The 16933-nt window shown below is 75.4% G+C and overlaps 3 protein-coding genes and 1 long non-coding RNA gene across 4 annotated transcripts; 2 read left to right on the top strand and 2 right to left on the bottom strand.

Annotated features, from left to right (window-relative positions):
• The first annotated feature begins 619 nt into the window (after positions 1–619).
• GSK3A (glycogen synthase kinase 3 alpha) lies at positions 620–5954 on the top strand. The gene is given in 12 exon segments (XM_064503562.1): positions 620–857; positions 1154–1341; positions 1448–1531; positions 1613–1723; positions 1808–1938; positions 2011–2117; positions 2841–2938; positions 3025–3120; positions 3188–3203; positions 3206–3373; positions 4180–4260; positions 5257–5954. Coding segments are annotated over 12 exon segments (1329 nt in total). The 5' UTR covers positions 620–685; the 3' UTR covers positions 5334–5954.
• On the bottom strand, positions 5938–9039 carry ZNF526 (zinc finger protein 526). The gene is given in 2 exon segments (XM_064503560.1): positions 5938–6692; positions 6695–9039. Coding segments are annotated over 2 exon segments (1773 nt in total). The 5' UTR covers positions 8304–9039; the 3' UTR covers positions 5938–6528.
• Positions 9040–10233: 1194 nt separating this feature from the next.
• Positions 10234–16402, top strand: DEDD2 (death effector domain containing 2). Its single transcript, XM_064503561.1, has 5 exons — positions 10234–10332; positions 11256–11954; positions 12034–12141; positions 12280–12414; positions 15886–16402. Exons 1-5 carry the CDS (start codon positions 10269–10271, stop codon positions 16251–16253), a joined length of 1374 nt encoding a protein of 457 aa, XP_064359631.1. The 5' UTR covers positions 10234–10268; the 3' UTR covers positions 16254–16402.
• LOC135325467 (uncharacterized) lies at positions 13962–14744 on the bottom strand. Its single transcript, XR_010386431.1, has 2 exons — positions 14688–14744; positions 13962–14141 (listed from the first exon to the last, which is right to left on the bottom strand). It is a non-coding gene; the product is annotated as an uncharacterized LOC135325467 (long non-coding RNA).
• Positions 16403–16933: the final 531 nt, after the last annotated feature.

Here is a 16933-nt window from a genome sequence, read left to right as displayed (position 1 = left end):
GCCGCGCGCGGAGGATGCTGGGAGAAATGGCGGCGTCCCGGCGTGCCCCGCGCGCGCGCGGTTACCAGGCAACGCCCCCGCGGACTGCCATTCCCGCCCTGCCCCGCGCGCGCGCCGTTACCAGGCAACGCCGCCACAGACTCCATTTCCCGGCGTGCCCCGCGCGAGTGCTTGCCGCCGACTCCGTTTCCCGCCGTGCCCCGCGCGCCGTCTCCTGGCAACGCCCGGCGGACTCCGTTTCCCGCCGTGCCCCGCGCAGTCTCAAGGCAACGCCCCCCGCGGACTCCATTTCCCAGCGTGCTCCGCGCTCACACAGTTACCGGGCGACGGACGTGGACTCGGTTTCCCATCGTGCCCCGCGCGCCGCCTCCCAGCAGAGGCTCTAGGACTCCATTTCCCATCGCGCCCCGCGCGCTGCCGCCTAGTAGCGGCCCTCGGACTCCATTTCCCATCGCGCCCCGCGCGCAATCCCCCGGCATCACCACCAGGACTCCATTTCCCATCGCGCCCCGCGCGCCGTCTCCCGGCAACGGCGGCGTCGCAGCGCGCGTCGCGCGGGCTCGGCTTCCCGGCGCCCCCCGCGGCGGAGCGGAGCGGAGGGCGGGGCGGGGGCGGGGGCGGGGCGGCCCGGCGCGGCTGCGGCGCCGCCCGAGAGCAGCGAGCGCGGCCCCGCAGCGGCCTCGCCATGAGCAGCGGCGGCGGCGCCGGCCCCTCCCGCGCCCGCACCGGCTCCTTCGCCGACGCCGCGCCCGGCCCCGCCCCGCCGCCGCCCGCCGCCGCCACCGCCGCGCAGACCGGCGCCAAGGCCGGGCCCGCGCCGGGCACCGGGGCCTTCCCGCCGGGCGTCAAGCTGGGCCGTGAGTGCCGGCCCCGCCGCTCCCCCCCCCCGGTCCCGCTGACACCCCCCCGGCCCCCCCCCCTCGCCACCCCCCTCCGGTGCCACTAACCGCCCCCGGTGTCCCCCGCTGCCCCCCCGGCGCCACTAACCGCCCCCCATCCCTGCCCCCCCGGGCCCCTCTCCCCGATGTCCCCCCGGTGCTGCTAACCGCCCCCCCTCGGTGCTGCTAACTGCCCCCCCCCGGTGCTCCCCGTCCCCGTTAACCAGTCCCCCTCCCGTCCCTGCTAACCCCCCCCCCGTGTGTCCCCCCCCCAGGCGAGGGGGGGCCGGTGAGCACGGTGGTGGCCACCCCCGGGCAGGGCCCCGAGCGGCCGCAGGAGGTTTCGTACTGCGACATCAAGGTGATCGGCAACGGCTCCTTCGGCGTCGTCTACCAGGCGCGCCTGGCCGCCTCGGGCGAGCTGGTGGCCATCAAGAAGGTGCTGCAGGACAAGCGCTTCAAGGTGAGGCCGTGGGGCGGCCGTGGGGCGCGTGGGGCGGCCGTGGGGCAGCTGTGGGGTGGCCGTGGGGCGCGTGGGGCAGCCCCTCACCCTGTCCCCCCCCCTGCAGAACCGCGAGCTGCAGATCATGCGCAAGCTGGACCACTGCAACATCGTGCGTCTGCGCTACTTCTTCTACTCCACCGGCGACAAGGTGGGCGGCCGTGGGGCAGCCGTGGGGTGCCGTGGGGCGCCGTGGGGCGGCCGTGGGGCTCAGCGCCTCTCCCCGCAGCAGAAGGACGAGGTCTACCTCAACCTGGTGCTGGACTTCGTGCCCGAGACGGTGTACCGCGTGGCGCGGCACTTCTCCAAGGCCAAGCAGACCATCCCCGTCTTCTACGTCAAGGTGAGCCGGGCCGCCCCGCGGCCGCCCCACGGCGCCCCGCGGCCGCCCCACGGCCGCCCCACGGCGCGGGTCTCCGCCCCCCAGGTCTACATGTACCAGCTGTTCCGGAGCTTGGCCTACATCCACTCGCAGGGCGTCTGCCACCGCGACATCAAGCCGCAGAACCTGCTCGTGGACCCCGACACCGCCGTGCTCAAGCTCTGCGACTTCGGCAGGTGGGGGGGCGCCGTGGGGCGCCGTGGGGCCGGGGGGGGGGGCTCCGGGCCGCCGCTGACCCCCCCTCTCAGCGCCAAGCAGCTGGTGCGGGGGGAGCCCAACGTCTCCTACATCTGCTCCCGCTACTACCGGGCCCCCGAGCTCATCTTCGGCGCCACCGACTACACCTCCAACATAGGTGAGGCCCGCCCCACGGCTGCCCCACGGTGCCTGCCCCACGGCTGCCCCACGGTGCCTGCCCCACGGCTGCCCCGCTGCCTGCCCCACGGCGCCCGCCCCACGGCCCCACTGCCCAACCCGCGCTCGCCCCACAGCCCTGGTGTCCGCTCTGCGGTCGCTGCAGCCACCCCACAGCCCCACTGCCCGCCCCACACCTGCCCCACGGCTGCAGCGCCTGCTCCACACCTGCCCCATGGCCTCGGTATCCACTCTGTGGCCCTGCCCCACGGCCCCAGCGCCCGGCCCATGTCTGCCCCACAACTCTGGCACCCGCCCCACGGCCCCAGTGCCTGCCCCACAGCCCTGGCACCTGCTCTGTATCTGCCCCACGGCCCCCACACCTGCCCCATGGCCTGGGGCCTGCCCCACACCTGCCCCACAGCCCCAGGGCCCACCCCATGGCCCCGGTGCCCGCCCCACAATGGCCCCAGGGCCCCACGCCCGCCCCCCAGCCCCATGGCACCCCCCACGCCAGCCCCATAGCCCTGGTGCCCACCCCACACCCGCCCCACGGCCTCATGCCTGCCCCAGGGCCCACCCCACGCCCGCCCCACAATGCCCCCTAGCCCCACGCCTGCCCCACGGCCCCGTGTCAGCCCCCCACGCCGGCCCCCCAGCCCCGTGGCACCCCCCCAGCCCCATAGCGCCGGCCCCGCGGCCCCCTGAGCGCGGCGCCCCGCAGACATCTGGTCGGCGGGCTGCGTGCTGGCCGAGCTGCTGCTGGGGCAGCCCATCTTCCCCGGCGACAGCGGCGTCGACCAGCTGGTGGAGATCATCAAGGTGCGACCCCCCCCGCCCCCCTCCCCCGGCGGGCCCAGGCGTCCGGGGGGGCCCCCCGTGACCCCCCCCCCCCCTTCCCCGCGCAGGTGCTGGGGACGCCGACGCGGGAGCAGATCCGGGAGATGAACCCCAACTACACCGAGTTCAAGTTCCCGCAGATCAAGGCGCATCCCTGGGCCAAGGTGGGTGCTGGGGGGTGGGGGGCGGCGTGGGGCGGCCCCACGGCGCTGACGCCCCCCCCCCCCGCAGGTGTTCAAGGCGCGGACCCCCCCGAGGCGGTGGCGCTGTGCGGGCGGCTGCTGGAGTACCGGCCACAGAGCCGCCTGGGCCCCCTCGAGGCCTGCGCCGACCCCTTCTTCGACGAGCTGCGCCTGCCCGCCGCCCGCCTGCCCAGCGGCCGCGACCTGCCCCCCCTCTTCAACTTCAGCCCCGGCGGTGAGGGGCCGGGGGGGTCGGGGGGGTGGTTGGGGGGCAATGGGGGGTGATGGGGGGAGCTGCGCCTGCCCAGCGGCCGCGACCTGCCCCCCCTCTTCAACTTCAGCCCCGGCGGTGAGGGGCCGGGGGGGTCGGGGGGGGTCGGGGGGGTGGTTGGGGGGCTGGGGGGGCAGTTGGGGGGTGATGGGGGAGCTGCGCCTGCCCAGCGGCCGCGACCTGCCCCCCCTCTTCAACTTCAGCCCCGGCGGTGAGGGGCTGGGGGGGGCCGGGGGGGGGTCGGGGGGGTGGTTGGGGGGCTGGGGGGGCAGTTGGGGGGTGATGGGGGGAGCTGCGCCTGCCCAGCGGCCGCGACCTGCCCCCCCTCTTCAACTTCAGCCCCGGCGGTGAGGGGCTGGGGGGTTGGGGGGTCAGGGGGGTGGTTGGGGGGCTGGGGGGGCAATGGGGGGTGATGGGGGGGAGCTGCGCCTGCCCAGCGGCCGCGACCTGCCCCCCCTCTTCAACTTCAGCCCCGGCGGTGAGGGGCGGGGGGTCGGGGGGGGCTGGGGGTGAAGTTGGGGCGGGGGGCAATGGGGGGTGATGGGGGGAGCTGGGAGGCAATGGGGGGGAGTTGGGGGGCAGCCAGGGGGGTGATAGGGGGAGTTGGGGGTTGGGGGGGTCTCTAGGGGCTGTGGGGGGGGCTGGGGGGTGCCTGTGGGGCTGGGAGGGGATGTGGGGGGCAGTGGGGGGGCAGTGGGGGGTGTTGGGGGGCTGTGGGGGGGGGGTCATGCCCCCACCCAGCCCCCCTGTTGTGTCCCCCCCCCCCCCAGAGCTGGGCATCCAGCCCTCCCTCAACAGCACCCTGGTGCCCCCCCACCTGCGGGGCTGCGCCCCCCCCGGGGCCCCCCACGGTGAGTGCCCCGTGGCATGCTGGGACAGCGGGGCGGAGAGGGGCATGCTGGGATAGCGGGGGGGCAGGAGAGGGGCATGCTGGGACAGGGGCTTGGAGAAGGGCATGCTGGGACAGCAGGGGGGAGAGGGGCATGCTGGGATAGCGGGGGGGAGAGGGGCATGCTGGGATTGCGGGGGGGCAGGAGAGGGGCATGCTGGGACAGCGGGGGGGCAGGAGAGGGGCATGCTGGGACAGGGGCTTGGAGAAGGGCATGCTGGGACAGCAGGGGGAGAGGGGCATGCTGGGATAGCGGGGGGGAGAGGGGCATGCTGGGATTGCGGGGGGCAGGAGAGGGGCATGCTGGGACAGCGGGGGGGCAGGAGAGGGGCATGCTGGGACAGGGGCTTGGAGAAGGGCATGCTGGGATTGCGGGGGGGCAGGAGAGGGGCATGCTGGGACAGCGGGGGGGCAGGAGAGGGGCATGCTGGGACAGGGGCTTGGAGAAGGGCATGCTGGGACAGCGGGGGGGCGGGAGAGGGGCATGCTGGGATAGCAGGGGGGTCAGAGCAAGGCATGCTGGGCTAGCAGGGAGCAGAGCATGCTGGGATAGCAGAGGCCCAGAGAGAGGCATGCTGGGATAGTGGGGGTCCTGGGGCAGGGCTGCCTGCTGCAGGGCATGCTGGGATAGCAGTGGGGGGGGTGCAGAGCCCCAGTGCATGCTGGGAAGGGCAGTGGTTGGTGTTGTCCAGGTGCATGCTGGGATATTGGGGGCCTCCCAGTGCATGCTGGGAGATGGGGGGTTCTGCAGCAGGGCTGAGGGAGGGGTCAGCCCAGGTGCATGCTGGGATAGAGGAGGTTCCCACTGGTGCATGCTGGGATATGGGGGGTGTCTCCAGGTGCATGCTGGGATACAAAAGGGGGGGGTCTCCCAGTGCACACTGGGATACAGGGGGTCCCGGGGGGGCCCAGCCCGCCCCCATCCCCCGCTGAGGTGCCCCCCCGTCCCCCCCCGCAGCGGAGGGGCGCCCGGGGGCCGAGCGGAGCCAGGCGCCGCCGGGAGACGCCGCGGGACCCATCGCCGGCCCCTCCTGAGGCCCGGGGGGGCCCCCGACCCCCCCCCCCGCCCGCCGCAGCCCCCCCGCCGGCCCTGGCTGAACTGTGAACCATGGGGGGGGGGGTGGAATCCCCCGTGTGTCCCCCCCCCCCCCAGGGACGCCGCGGCAGGGGGGGGCTGGAGGACCCCGACGGGGGCTCCCCCCCCTCCCCCCCATTTTAAGTCGTTTCTGGTTTTAACACTGCCCCCGGGGGGGGGGTCCGCTCCCCCCCCCCCCCCCCACGGCGCCAGGCTGGGGGGGGCTCAGGGCCTCCCCCCCCACGTGCCCCCCCCCCAAGCTGCCTGTGGGGCAGTGCCCCCCCCAAGGGCACGCGCAGGGTGGTCTTTTTATCCCCCCCCTTGTAAATACCCCTCCCCCCCCCGTTTTATCAATCGCTCTGTAAATAGGTTGATTTGAGGATTCTTTTTTTCTTTTTTCTTCTCTTTTTAAACCCCCCCCTGCTGCCGGAGCAGAGCCTGGCGCCCCCCCCCTTCCCCCCCCCACAGCGGGGGGGCAGCCCCTGACCCCCCCCCCCCAACCCCCCCTCCTCGCGTTCGGTTCCTCCTCAGCCCCCCGGCTGTGTACAGAGCCCCGTTCAATAAATTATTGGCATGGAAAAGCGCTGGGGGGCACTGGGTGCTCCGGGGGGGCAGCTGTGGGGCACTGGGGGCAGCTGTGGGGCACTGGGGGCAGCTGTGGGGCACTGGGGGCAGCCATGGGGCGCCAGGGCCTGCTCTGGGGCCCCAGGGGCTGCTGCGGGGTGCTGGGGGGCAGCTGGGGGGCACCAGCAGCTGCTGTGGGGCCACTGTGGGGCACTTTGGGGTGCTGGGGGGCTGCTATGGGGTGCTGGGGGGCTGCTATGGGGCACCGGCAGCAGCTGTGGGGCACCAGGGAGCCACTGCAGGACACCGGGGGGCTGCCATGGGGCACCGGGGGCTGCTGTGGGGGGCTGGGGGCCGCCGTGGGGCAGCTGTGGGGCCGCTATGGGCCACTTTGGGGGGTGGGGGCTGCCATGGGGCACTGGGGGGCTGCTGTGGGGCACCAACGGCTGCTGTGGGCCGCCGTGGGGCAGCTCCCCCCCCTCCACGGTGGGGTTTTGGGGACGGGGGGGGCCCCTAGGCAGGGGCACCATGGGGCCGCCGTGGGGCAGCTCCCCCCCCTCCACGGTGGGGTTTGGGGGACGGGGGGGGCCCCTAGGCGGGGGCGTCGTGGCGCAGGCCCCCCCCCAGCGCCGCCCCCAGGCGCAGGCCCCCCCCCAGCGCCGCCCGGCAGAGCGCCAGGGCCTGGGCCAGCGGCAGCGGCTCCGGCGCCTCGATGACGGCGATGGTCTCGCCCAGCTCCGTGCACATCAGCGTGCGGGCGGGGGGGCCGGGGGGGGCTCGCCGCCGCGGCGCTGGGGCGGCTGCAGGTGCCGGTGCCGGGGGCGGCTCTGGCCGCGGAGCCCCCGGGCGACGACGCCCCGCTGCTCCGGCGGCGCCGGGGGGGCGGCGGGGGGCTGTGGCGGCGCCGGGGGGGGGGCGTGGGGGTGGGGGTGGGCGCGGGCGTGGCGGCGGCGGTGCTGGCGCAGGTTGGCGGCCTGGGTGAAGCGGCGGCGGCAGAGCTCGCACTGGAAGGGCCGCTCGCCCGTGTGGGTGCGGCCGTGGCGGCGCAGGTTGGCGCGCGAGGCGAAGGTCTTGCCGCAGTCGCTGCACTGGAAGGGCCGCTCGCCCGTGTGCGTGCGCAGGTGGGCCCGGGCGTGCCCCGCCTTGGCGAAGCGCTTGCCGCAGCTGGGGCAGCCGTGACGCCGCTCCGGGGCCGTCGCCGTTGTCGCCGTCGCCGCCGTTGTCGCCCCGCGCCGCCGCCCGCCGTGGGGCTGCGCTTGCGGGGCGCCGGCCTTGGCGTGGGTGCGGCGGTGGTAGAGGAACTTGGTGGTGTTGGCGAAGGTCTTGCCGCAGGCGCAGCGGTGCGGCGGGGCGGCGGGGTGGCGGCGGCGGTGCAGGGCCAGCGCCGCCTCGGTGCCGAAGGCGCGGCCGCAGTGGACGCAGAGGTGCGGGGCCTCGCCGCGGTGCAGCCGCAGGTGCTGCTCCAGCGACGCCGCCTTCTTGAAGACCCGCGGGCAGCTGGGGCAGCCGTGGGCCCCCCCGCCGTGCGCCCGCCGGTGCGCCAGCAGCCGCCGCGCCGTGCCGAAGCCGCGCCGGCACTCGGGGCAGGCGAAGGCCGGCGGCGGGACGGGGGCGCGCGCGGGGGGCGGCGGCGGGCTGGGCGGCTCCTCCGACGCCAGCGCCGGATCCCCGGGCGCCGTCGCCGGATCCTTGGGCAGCGCCGGATCCCCGGACGCCGTCACCAGATCCTTGGGCAGCGCCGGATCCCCAGACGCCATCGCCGGCCCCTTGGACGCCATCACCGGATCCTCGGACGCCGCCGGATCCCCAGACGCCACCGCCGGCCCCTTGGACGCCATCACCGGATCCTCGGATGCCGCCAGCTCCTCGGACGCCATCACCGGCCCCTCGGACGCCACCGGATCCCCGGCCGCCGCCACCGGGTCGCCGCTCTCCTTCTCGGTGGCGGCGAAGTGCTCGCCCTGGTGCTCCAGCAGCTCCTCGGGGGCCGCGAAGAGGCGGCCGCACTCGGAGCACTCGTAGGGCTGCGGGGGGGGCGGCGGGGGGGCGGCGTGGCTCTGCCGGTGCGCCAGCCACGGCGCCGGCGAGGCGAAGAGCGCCCGGCACTCGCCGCACTGGTAGCGGATGGGGGGCGGCAGCGGCGGGGGGGGGCCGGGCCGGGGGTGCAGGCCGCGGTGCGCCAGCAGCGCCTGGGGCGAGGGCAGGAGGCGGCCGCAGTCGAGGCAGCGGTAGCGGCGGGGGGGGCCGGCGGCGGGGCCCCCCCTGCGGCGGTGGCCGCGCTGGTGCAGCAGCACCTCCTCCAGCGCCTCGGCCAGCAGCCCGCACTCACAGCACATGTACTGCGGCGGCGGCAGCGGCGACGACATGGCGGCGGCGGGGGGGGGGGGGCGATGCCTGCGGGGTGACACCCGTCAGAGCGCGGCCCTGGGGGGGGGTCACGGCCCGGGGGGGGGGGTGTGGGGCAGGGGGACCCGCTGGGGGGGGGTCACGGCCCGGGGGGGGGGTGTGGGGCAGCGGGACCCGCTGGGGGGGGGTTACGGCTCAAGGGGCTAGTGGAGGGGGGGGATCATGGGCCAGGGGGGTTGGTGTGTGTGGGGTGGGGGGACCCTGATGTGGGGGGGGGTCACGGCCTGGGGGGGGAGGTTACGGCCTGGGGGCCCTGCTGTGGGGGGGGAGGTTACGGCCTGGGGGCCCTGCTGTGGGGCAGGGGGACGCTGCCGGGGGGGGTCACGGCCCAAGGGGATAGTGTGGGGCAGGGGGACCCCAACGGGGGGGGGGTGTCATGGCCCAGGGGGTGGGGTGGGGGGGGGTCACAGCCCAGGCGGCTACCGTGGGGCAGGGGGACCCCAACGGGGGGGGGTCACAGTCCAGGGGGCGAGTGGGGGGGGGATCACGGGCCAGGGGACCAGTGTGGGGCAGGGGGCCCCTACTGGGGGGGGGGTCACGGCTGGGGGGGTCAGTGGGGGGTGGGGGGACCCCGATGTTGGGGGGGCGTCACGGCCCGGGGGCCCCGCCGTGGGGGGCGGGACCCGCACCGGGATGCGGCACCTGCGGCCCAGCGGGGGCAGCGGGCCCGCTCCGGCCGGGGAGGGGGGGGGACGCCGGTATCCGCGGGGGGGGGGGGCGCGGCCCCGTCACTCACCGCCGCCGCCGCTCCGCTCCCGTCTCCTCCCGGCGCCGACCCCCAAGCACGGCGCCTCCTCATTGGCCCGCGCGGCGGCGGCCAATGGGCGCGCGCGACACTGGCGGCGGGGAGGGGCGGGGCCGAGAGCGCGAGCTCCGCCCCATGCGGCGCGCCCGCCCCTCCCGCGAGGGGGCGGGGCCAAGGGAGGGCGCGCGGAGGAGGGGGCAGGCGCGTCACTGCGCCGGCGCGAGGGGGCGTGGCCCCGCGCGGCGGGGGCGTGGCCCGCGGGCGGGCGGGCGTGTGCGCATGCGCGTGGGAGCCGCCGCACGTGGGAGTGCACGCGGGGGGGGGGGTCGCACGTGGGCGCGCACGCGCGGGGCCCGTGCACGGGGCTTTGCACGCGCGTGTGCCCGAGCGCGCCGCTTCCAGCGCGGGGCTTCGCCCGGACCCCGGCGGGTTCCCGCTGGACGTGTCCGTGCACGGGTGGTGCACACGCGTGTGCGCGCGTGGCCTGCGAGGGCTCGGGCCCGGGGTCCCGGAGCCGTGCGCGTGGGCCGTGGCCTCCTGCGCGGTCACGCCTGTAGCACGGACGTGGGGCAGGGCCCCAGGGCGCGGCTCGGCTGTGTGCACGGCGCTGCGCGCTGCGGGGGATGCACACGGTTGCACGGGCTGGGCGGGAGGGTGCCTGGAGCGTGCACGGCGTTGCACGGGGGTTGCGCGGGGTCGCGCGTGGCCACGAGCGCCGCGGGGCCGCGCAGCCGTCATCGCTACGCTGCCGGCGCAGCCTCCGCCCGCCTTACGCCAGTTGCGCTCGTCGCCTGCGCAAGCAGCGCAGCGCCCGCCCCGCGCGGCGCTCGCTGCTGCGCCTGCGCGGCCGAGGGAGGGGCGGGGCGCCGGGGCGGGCTGGCCCCGCCCACACACGTGGGTCACGAGGACGCCGGCCGGGGGTCCGCGTGCCGGGCGGGGGGGGGAGGGCGGGGCCATGACGCACGCGCAGGCGGCGGTTGTTTACGGAGGGGAGGGGGCGGGAGAAGAGCGCGGCGCGCGTGCGCGCGGCGGGGCGGCGCATGCGCGGTCGGCGCGGGGGCGGGGCGGGGGGCGGCGGCGGGGCGCAGGGCGCGTGCGCGGGGGGCGTGGCCGCGCGGCGGGCGGCGCCAGCGCGCGTGCGCGGCGGGGCGTGGCCTCCCGCGGGGGGGGGGGGCAGCGCATGCGCAGAACCATCGAAGGTGCCAGAAGGATCCGAGCGGCGGAGGCGGCGGCAGCGGCGCCGGGTGAGGGAGCCGGGAGCGGCCGGGGGTGGGTGGCCCGCGGGCGGGGAGTCGTTTCTGTGTGAAAAAGCCCGGTTTTGGGTGCGTGGGGCGGCTGTTTCTCTGTGGGGATCGGCTGGGGGAGGAGCGGCGGCCGTTATGGCGGTTGGGGGGGGCCGCGCCGGGCCGGAGCCCGCGGAGGGAGGGGCGGCGGCTCCGTTTTGGGGGCTTTTCCGAGGGAATTGGCGGCGCCAAAGGGAGGGGGCGGGTGGCGGAGCCTCGGGGTGCGGCGGAGACGAGCTGCCGCCTCGGTAGCCGGGAGGAGCCGGCGGCGGGGGGTGTTTGGGGCGGATACGCCGGGAAGCGGCTGCTGCAGGGCCCGGGGGGGGCAGAGCTCGGCCGGGGCGGGGGGGGATCGTGGCTGTCAGCGGGGAGGGGGGTCCCGGCAGGGCCGAAGCGAGGGGCGGGGGGAGGATGAGGAAATGGCAGTCGCGGGGGGTGAGATCATGGCGGGGGGGGCGGCCCTGCCCCTGGCGGCGGCCTCGGCGGGGAGGGTGAGGTCACGGCGTCGGGCGCGGGCGGCGCGGGCAGCCGAGCCGGTTCTGGGGGAGGCCGCGGGGCTGGCGCTTCCTGGGCGGGGAGGGCCGGCGGCTGCGGGTCCGCCGGGGCCGGGTCCCTTTAACCGGGCGGTGGCGGCCGCAGTGCTGCCCCCGCGCGGCGCCGGGGCCCTGCCGTGAAACAGCACTTTGCAGCGCAGGGCGTGGGCACTTCGCAGCCCCGGGGGGGGCCGGTTCCCCGCCTGGGGGGCCGGCAGGGGCTGGGGGGGAGGGAGGGCGTTGCTGCGGCCCGAAGCAGCCCGGGGGCTCTGGCTGCGCTCCGCGGCGGCCCCGGCCCGGCTCTTCCCTGCGCAGCCTCCCCGCTCACCGCCCCGCTCTCTGCTCCTCCAGGCACCGTTCGACCCGCAGAGCTGCTGCGAGCGCCGCCCCGGTCCCCGCTCAGAGAGAGCCGCAATCCCGGCGCATCCCGGCGCCGTGGGACCCGGCGGAGCCGCCCCCGATTCCGGCCTGGTGGAGCCCGGAAAGCCTCGGCGGTGGAGTCGCTCCGGGCGCTGTCGCAGCTGCACTCGCTGCAGTCGGGCCCCTCGCGGGCCTTCCGGCGCGGCGCCCCGGCCCGGCCCGGCTCCCGCTCCCCGGCGCCCATGGCGGAGCCGCGGCCGCCGCCGCCGGCCTGGGAGGAGGACGAGTGCCTGGAGTACTACGGGCTGCTGTCGCTGCACCGCCTCTTCGAGGTGATCGGCGCCCAGCTGACGGAGAACGACGTGGCCGTGCTCTCCTTCCTGCTGCAGGAGACGCCGCCGGGGCCGCACCCGCTGGACCCCGCGCTGTGGGCGGAGGAGGGCGCCCAGCCCCCCGCCCCGCTGCTGGAGCGCTGGCGGCGGCGGCGGCGGCCGCGGCGGGCGGCGGCGGCGGCGGGGGGGGGCGGGCGGCGGCGGGCGGGGGGCGGCGGCGGCGGCGTGGAGCTGCTGCTGGAGCTGGAGCGCCGCGGCCTCTGCGACGAGAGCAACCTGCGGCACCTGCTGCAGCTGCTGCGGGTGCTCACGCGCCACGACCTGCTGCCCTACGCCTCCCTCAAGCGCCCGCGCACAGGTACCGCCGCCGCCGTTGGGGGCGGGGGGAGGCGGCCCCCCCGGCAGCCCCCTCACGGCACCGTTGTCCCCCCCCCCAGTCTCCCCCGAGCGCTACACGTGCGGCCCCTCGGTGGGCGCCGACCGGCGCGTCGACAGCTGCCTGGACGCCGCCTCGGCGGAGCCGCGCCAGGAGCACTGGGACGCAGGTAGGGGGGCTTCTCGGGGGGGGGGTCCCGCCCCGTTTTGGGGGGGCTTCTCGGGGGAATTCCGTCTCGTTTCTCGGGGATAACGAGCTCCGGCTCGTTAGGCCTCGCTCACGGCCTCTCGTCCCCCCCCCCCCCCAGCGTCGACCTCCGGCAAGCGGAAGCGGGCGAGCAGAGGCAGGACGCGAGCCAACGCGCCGGGCCGGCGGCGGCGGCGGGGGGGGGCCGCGGCGGCGCCCGCCCCCCAGCCCGAGACCCCCGCCAAGGTGACGTGTGGTAGGTGTCCGCGCGGCGCCGGCCCCCCCCCCCCCCCCCCCCGGGCCCCTCCACGGCGGGGGGAGCCGGGAACCCAGACATTGGTGTTTCTGAGCGAGGGGGGGAACAGCCGCAGCGCAGAGGGAGGAGGAGGAGGAGGAGGAAGAGCGGCAGCCGCCCCGTTGCGTGCTGCCCTCCCGGGGAGGGGGGGGGCTCCCTGCGCCCCCGGCGCGGCCGGGCCGGGCGCTGACTCCGGGAAATTACCACTGGTTTTTCTCTTCCCGGCTGTTGGGGCCGGCTCGGTGCAGCAGCTCGGCTCCCGGAACGGATTCCGCTCGGGGGCCGGCGCGCGAGCGGGAAGGTAACGGCAGCGAGGCTGTGTTTCCCCCAAAAAGGGGGAAAAGAGGGCAAAAAAAGGGTGAAAAAAAGGCTGAAAAAGAAAGAGAGTGGAAAAAAGGCAAAAAGCAAAGAGAGCGGAAGAAAAAGGCTGAAAAAGGCTGAGAAAAGGGCAACCCCTCCCCGTAGACACGGTGCTCTGCCTCCCACCACGCAGGGCTCCGGCCGAGTCCCTCGCTCCCTGCCCGTGCCTCAGTTTCCCCCCGGCAGCGAGGCCCTGGGGAGAGGCCCAGCCCCAGAGCAGCACATAAACCGCCCCCCCCGGCGGCCCCCCACGCTGGGCCGGTCCCTGTGCTTTGATGATGATGATGATGATGGTGGTGATGCCTCCGGAGCAGAGCCCCCCCGAGCACCGCCGGCCACTGCTGCCACCTCGCCTCAGAGCCCGGCCGGCCCCGGGGCGTCTCCACCGCTCAATTTCCTTGGTTTTTTATTTTTTTTCCCCATTTTTCTATTTTTTCCTCCGTTTTTTAATTTTTCCGTCCGATTCCTCGACACTTTTTCGTTGCTGCTGCTCGATTCCGCTGCCAGGTCTCTCCCGCCCCCCCCCCGCCCCCCCGTTTCACTTCAGGTCACTAAAGCGAAACCGCAGCAGTTCAGGAGCTGCTTTGGGGGGTCCCGGCCCCCCCTCGGCCCCCCCCCAGGGCCCCCCCTTTCCGCACACACCCAGACAGACCCCCCCCCCCCCCCCAATCCGTGGGCCGGCGCCGGGTGCGGAAGCGGTTGTGTTTCTCCTGGGCCGCAGCGCGAGCGGCCGCTTCCCCCCCCCCCCGCAGGGAGGCCGTAAAGCGTCGCCCCCCCCCCCCCCCCAGGAACGGGTGGAAAACACCCAAAAACGAGCAAAAACCCCAAAAAGAGGAAAAGCGCCCCGAAACGCGCCCAGGCAGCGGGGGGTTACGGCTCAGGGCTGCCCGGCAGTGCCCCGGCTGGGAGGGGGGGTTCGGAGCGGCTGCCCCCCCGGCAGCACGGGGGGGTCTGGGGGGGCCGGGGGGCGGCGGAGGTGCCGCGGGGGGGTGATGCCAGGCCCGGCCCCCCCCGCGCTCTCCTTCTCCACAGGTGCCGCCGCCGCCGCGCGCCCCGGCTCAAAGCAGACGGCCTGAGCGTACGTAACCCCCCCCCGGGGCCCCCCCGGTTGTGTGTCGCTGTTGGGGGAATTTGGGGCGGTTTATGGAAAAAAGGAAAAAAAAAAAAAAAAAAAGGAAAAGCCCCCCGACCCGATTCCCCCCGTTTTTGGCGCGGCGCTGAGCGGCTCCGGCTCCCCCTGGGCACATGGGGGCAGGCGGACCCCCCCCCGGGGGGGCAACTGGGGCTACTGGGAGAACTGGGCCCATCTGCCCAGTGCGGAGCAGGGACTGGGGCCACTGGGAGGACTGGGCGCATCTGCCCAGTGCGGAGCAGGGACTGGGGACACTGGGAGGACTGGGCTCATCTGCCCAGTGCAGAGTAGGGACTGGGCGAGCTGGTCCCAGTGCGGAGCAGGGACTGGGGCCACTGGGAGGACTGGGCGCATCTGCCCAGTGCGGAGCAGGGACTGGGTGAGCTGGGCCTGTGGGTCCAGTATGGAGCAGGGACTGGGGACACTGGGAGAACTGGGCGTGTTCAGAGCAGAGACTGGAGATACTGGGAGAACAGGGCATTTCTGCCCCGAACAGCAGCGACTGGGCATACTGGGGGAACTGGGCCTGTGGGCCCTGTGTGGGGACTGGGGGCACTGGGTGAGCTGGCCCCAGTGCGGAGCAGGGCCTGGGGGCACTGCGGGAACTGGTCCCAGTGCGGAGCAGGGTCTGGGGACACTGGGAGACCTGGTCCCAGTGCAGAGCAGGGCCTGGGGACACTGGGAGACCTGGTCCCACTGTGGAGCGGGGACTGGGGGAACTGGCCCCAGTGCGGAGCAGGGCCTGGGGACACTGGGGGAGCTGGCCCCAGTGCGGAGCAGGGACTGGGGACACTGGGAGACTTGGTCCCAGTGCGGAGCAGGGACTGGGGGAACTGGCCCCAGTGCGGAGCAGGGCCTGGGGACACTGGGTGAGCTGGCCCCAGTGCGGAGCAGGGACTGGGGGAACTGGGAGACCTGGCCCCAGCGTGGAGTGGGGCCTGGGGACATGGAGAACTGGGCCCAGTTTGGAGCAGGGACTGGTCCCAGTGCGGAGCAGGGCCTTGGGACACTGGGGGAACTGGTCCCAGTGCAGGCCACAGCCTGGGAATACTGGAAGAACTGGTCCCAATGCAGAGCAGGGCCTGGGGACACTGGGAGACCTGGGTCCCTTGTCCCAGTGCGGAGCGGGGCCTGGGGACACTGGGGGAACTGGTCCCAATTTGGAGCAGGGCCTGGTCCCAGTGCAGAGTGGGGCCTGGGGTCACTGGGGGAACTGGCTCCGGTTCGGAGCAGGACGTGGTCCCAGTACAGAACAGAGACTGGTCCCAGTGCGGAGTGGAGCCTGGGGGCACTGGGAGACCTGGTCCCAGTTTGGAGCAGGGCCTGGTCCCAGTACAGAACAGGGACTGGTCCTAGTGCGGAGTGGAGCCTGGGGGCACTGGGAGACCTGGTCCCAGTTTGGAGCAGGGCCTGGTCCCAGTACAGAACAGAGACTGGTCCCAGTGCGGAGTGGGGCCTGGGGGCACTGGGAGACCTGGTCCCAGTTTGGAGCAGGGCCTGGGGACACTGGGAGAATTGGCTCCAGTTTGGAGCAGGGCCTGGTCCCAGTACAGAACAGGGACTGGTCCCAGTGCGGAGCAGGGCCTGGGGACACTGGGGGAACTGGCCCCAGTTTGGAGCAGGGCCTGGTCCCAGTACAGAACAGGGACTGGCCCCAGTTTGGAGCAGGGCCTGGGGGCACTGGGGGAACTGGCCCCAGTTTGGAGCAGAGACTGGTCCCAGCGCAGGTCCGGTGCCCGCGTCACGGGGCGGCGAGGCCCGGCTGCGACGGTGGCGCTGGGGAGGGGAGCGGACGCGGCGCCGGCCCCGCTCCCCCCTGACGGCCCCGTGTCTCTGTGTGTCTGTCCCCGTCTCTTCCTCCCCCCCCACCTCCTCCTCGTCCTCCTCCTCGTCCTCGTCCTCGTCCTCGTCGCGCGGCGGCGGCGCCACGGCGGCGGCAGACATCCGGCTGCGGGTGCGGGCCGAGTACTGCGAGCACGAGCCGGCGCTGCGGCAGAGCGTGGCCTCCAACAAGCGGCACCGGCTGGAGCGGCAGCTGGACGTCTTCGGGCAGGCCAGCGCCGTGCTCAAGGCGCGCGACCTGGGCGCCATCATCTGCGACATCAAGTTCTCGGAGCTCTCCTACCTGGACGCCTTCTGGGGCGACTACCTCAACGGCTCGCTGCTGCGCGCCCTGCGCGGCGTCTTCCTCACCGAGGCGCTGCGCGAGGCCGTGGGCCGCGAGGCCGTGCGCCTCCTCGTCAGCGTCGACGAGGACGACTACGAGCGCGGCCGGCGCCTGCTGCTCCGCGCGCCCACGGACCCCTGACCGGCGCGGCCTCTCCGGCGGCGGCGACGAGGGCCACTGCGAGCGCGGCTGGTGCCCGGACCGCCGGCGGCCGACGCGGGGCCTCCGCGTCCCAGTGCGTCCAGCCCTGGCAGCACCCGGCTCCCGGTGCGTCCAGCTCCCGGTGCGGCCGGCCCCGGCAGCTCCCGGTGCATCCAGCACCCGGCTCCCGGTGCGGCCGGCTCCGAAGACATCCGGGCCTGGCGGTGCCCGGTCCCCGGTGCGTCCAGCCCTGGCGGCGCCCGGCTCCCCGCGCATCCGGCTCCCGGTGCCTCTAGTGCCCGGTTCCCGGTGCGTCCAGCTCTGGTAGTGCCCGCTTTCCGGTGCCCAATTCCTGACGCACCCGGTGCGTCCGGCACCTGGTTCCTGGCGCTTCCCGGCTCCCGGTGCATCCTTGACCCGCTTCCCGGTGCACCCGGCTCCCAACGCCTCCGGCGGCACCCGGCTCCGCGTGCGTCCGGCCCCGGCAGCGCCCGTTTTCCGGCGCCCCGTTCCTGACGCATCCGGCCCCGGCAGCCCGGCACGGGGACCCCCCCCCCCCTTCCCGCCCCCCCCAGTGCCGCCAGCCCGCGGGACTCGGGCTGCGCCGGCTCCTGGCCCGGTGCTTTCGGCCCCCCCGGGGTGGGGGGGGCGCGGGGGGGCTGTACATACTGTGAATAGCT

This window comes from Dromaius novaehollandiae, chromosome 38 (genome assembly GCF_036370855.1).
Source record: "Dromaius novaehollandiae isolate bDroNov1 chromosome 38, bDroNov1.hap1, whole genome shotgun sequence".
NCBI lineage: Eukaryota > Metazoa > Chordata > Aves > Casuariiformes > Dromaiidae > Dromaius > Dromaius novaehollandiae.
This window is presented reverse-complemented; position numbering and strand designations above follow the sequence as displayed.

Coding starts and splice junctions, on each gene's coding strand:
- DEDD2 (XM_064503561.1), top strand. CDS start 10,269: ATGCGCAGAACCATCGAAGGTGCCAGAAGGATCCGAGCGGCGGAGGCG. Junction 11,955..12,033: donor CCTCAAGCGCCCGCGCACAG/GTACCGCCGCCG, acceptor CCCCCCCCCCAG/TCTCCCCCGAGCGCTACACG. Junction 12,415..15,885: donor CCCCGCCAAGGTGACGTGTG/GTAGGTGTCCGC, acceptor CGGCGGCGGCAG/ACATCCGGCTGCGGGTGCGG.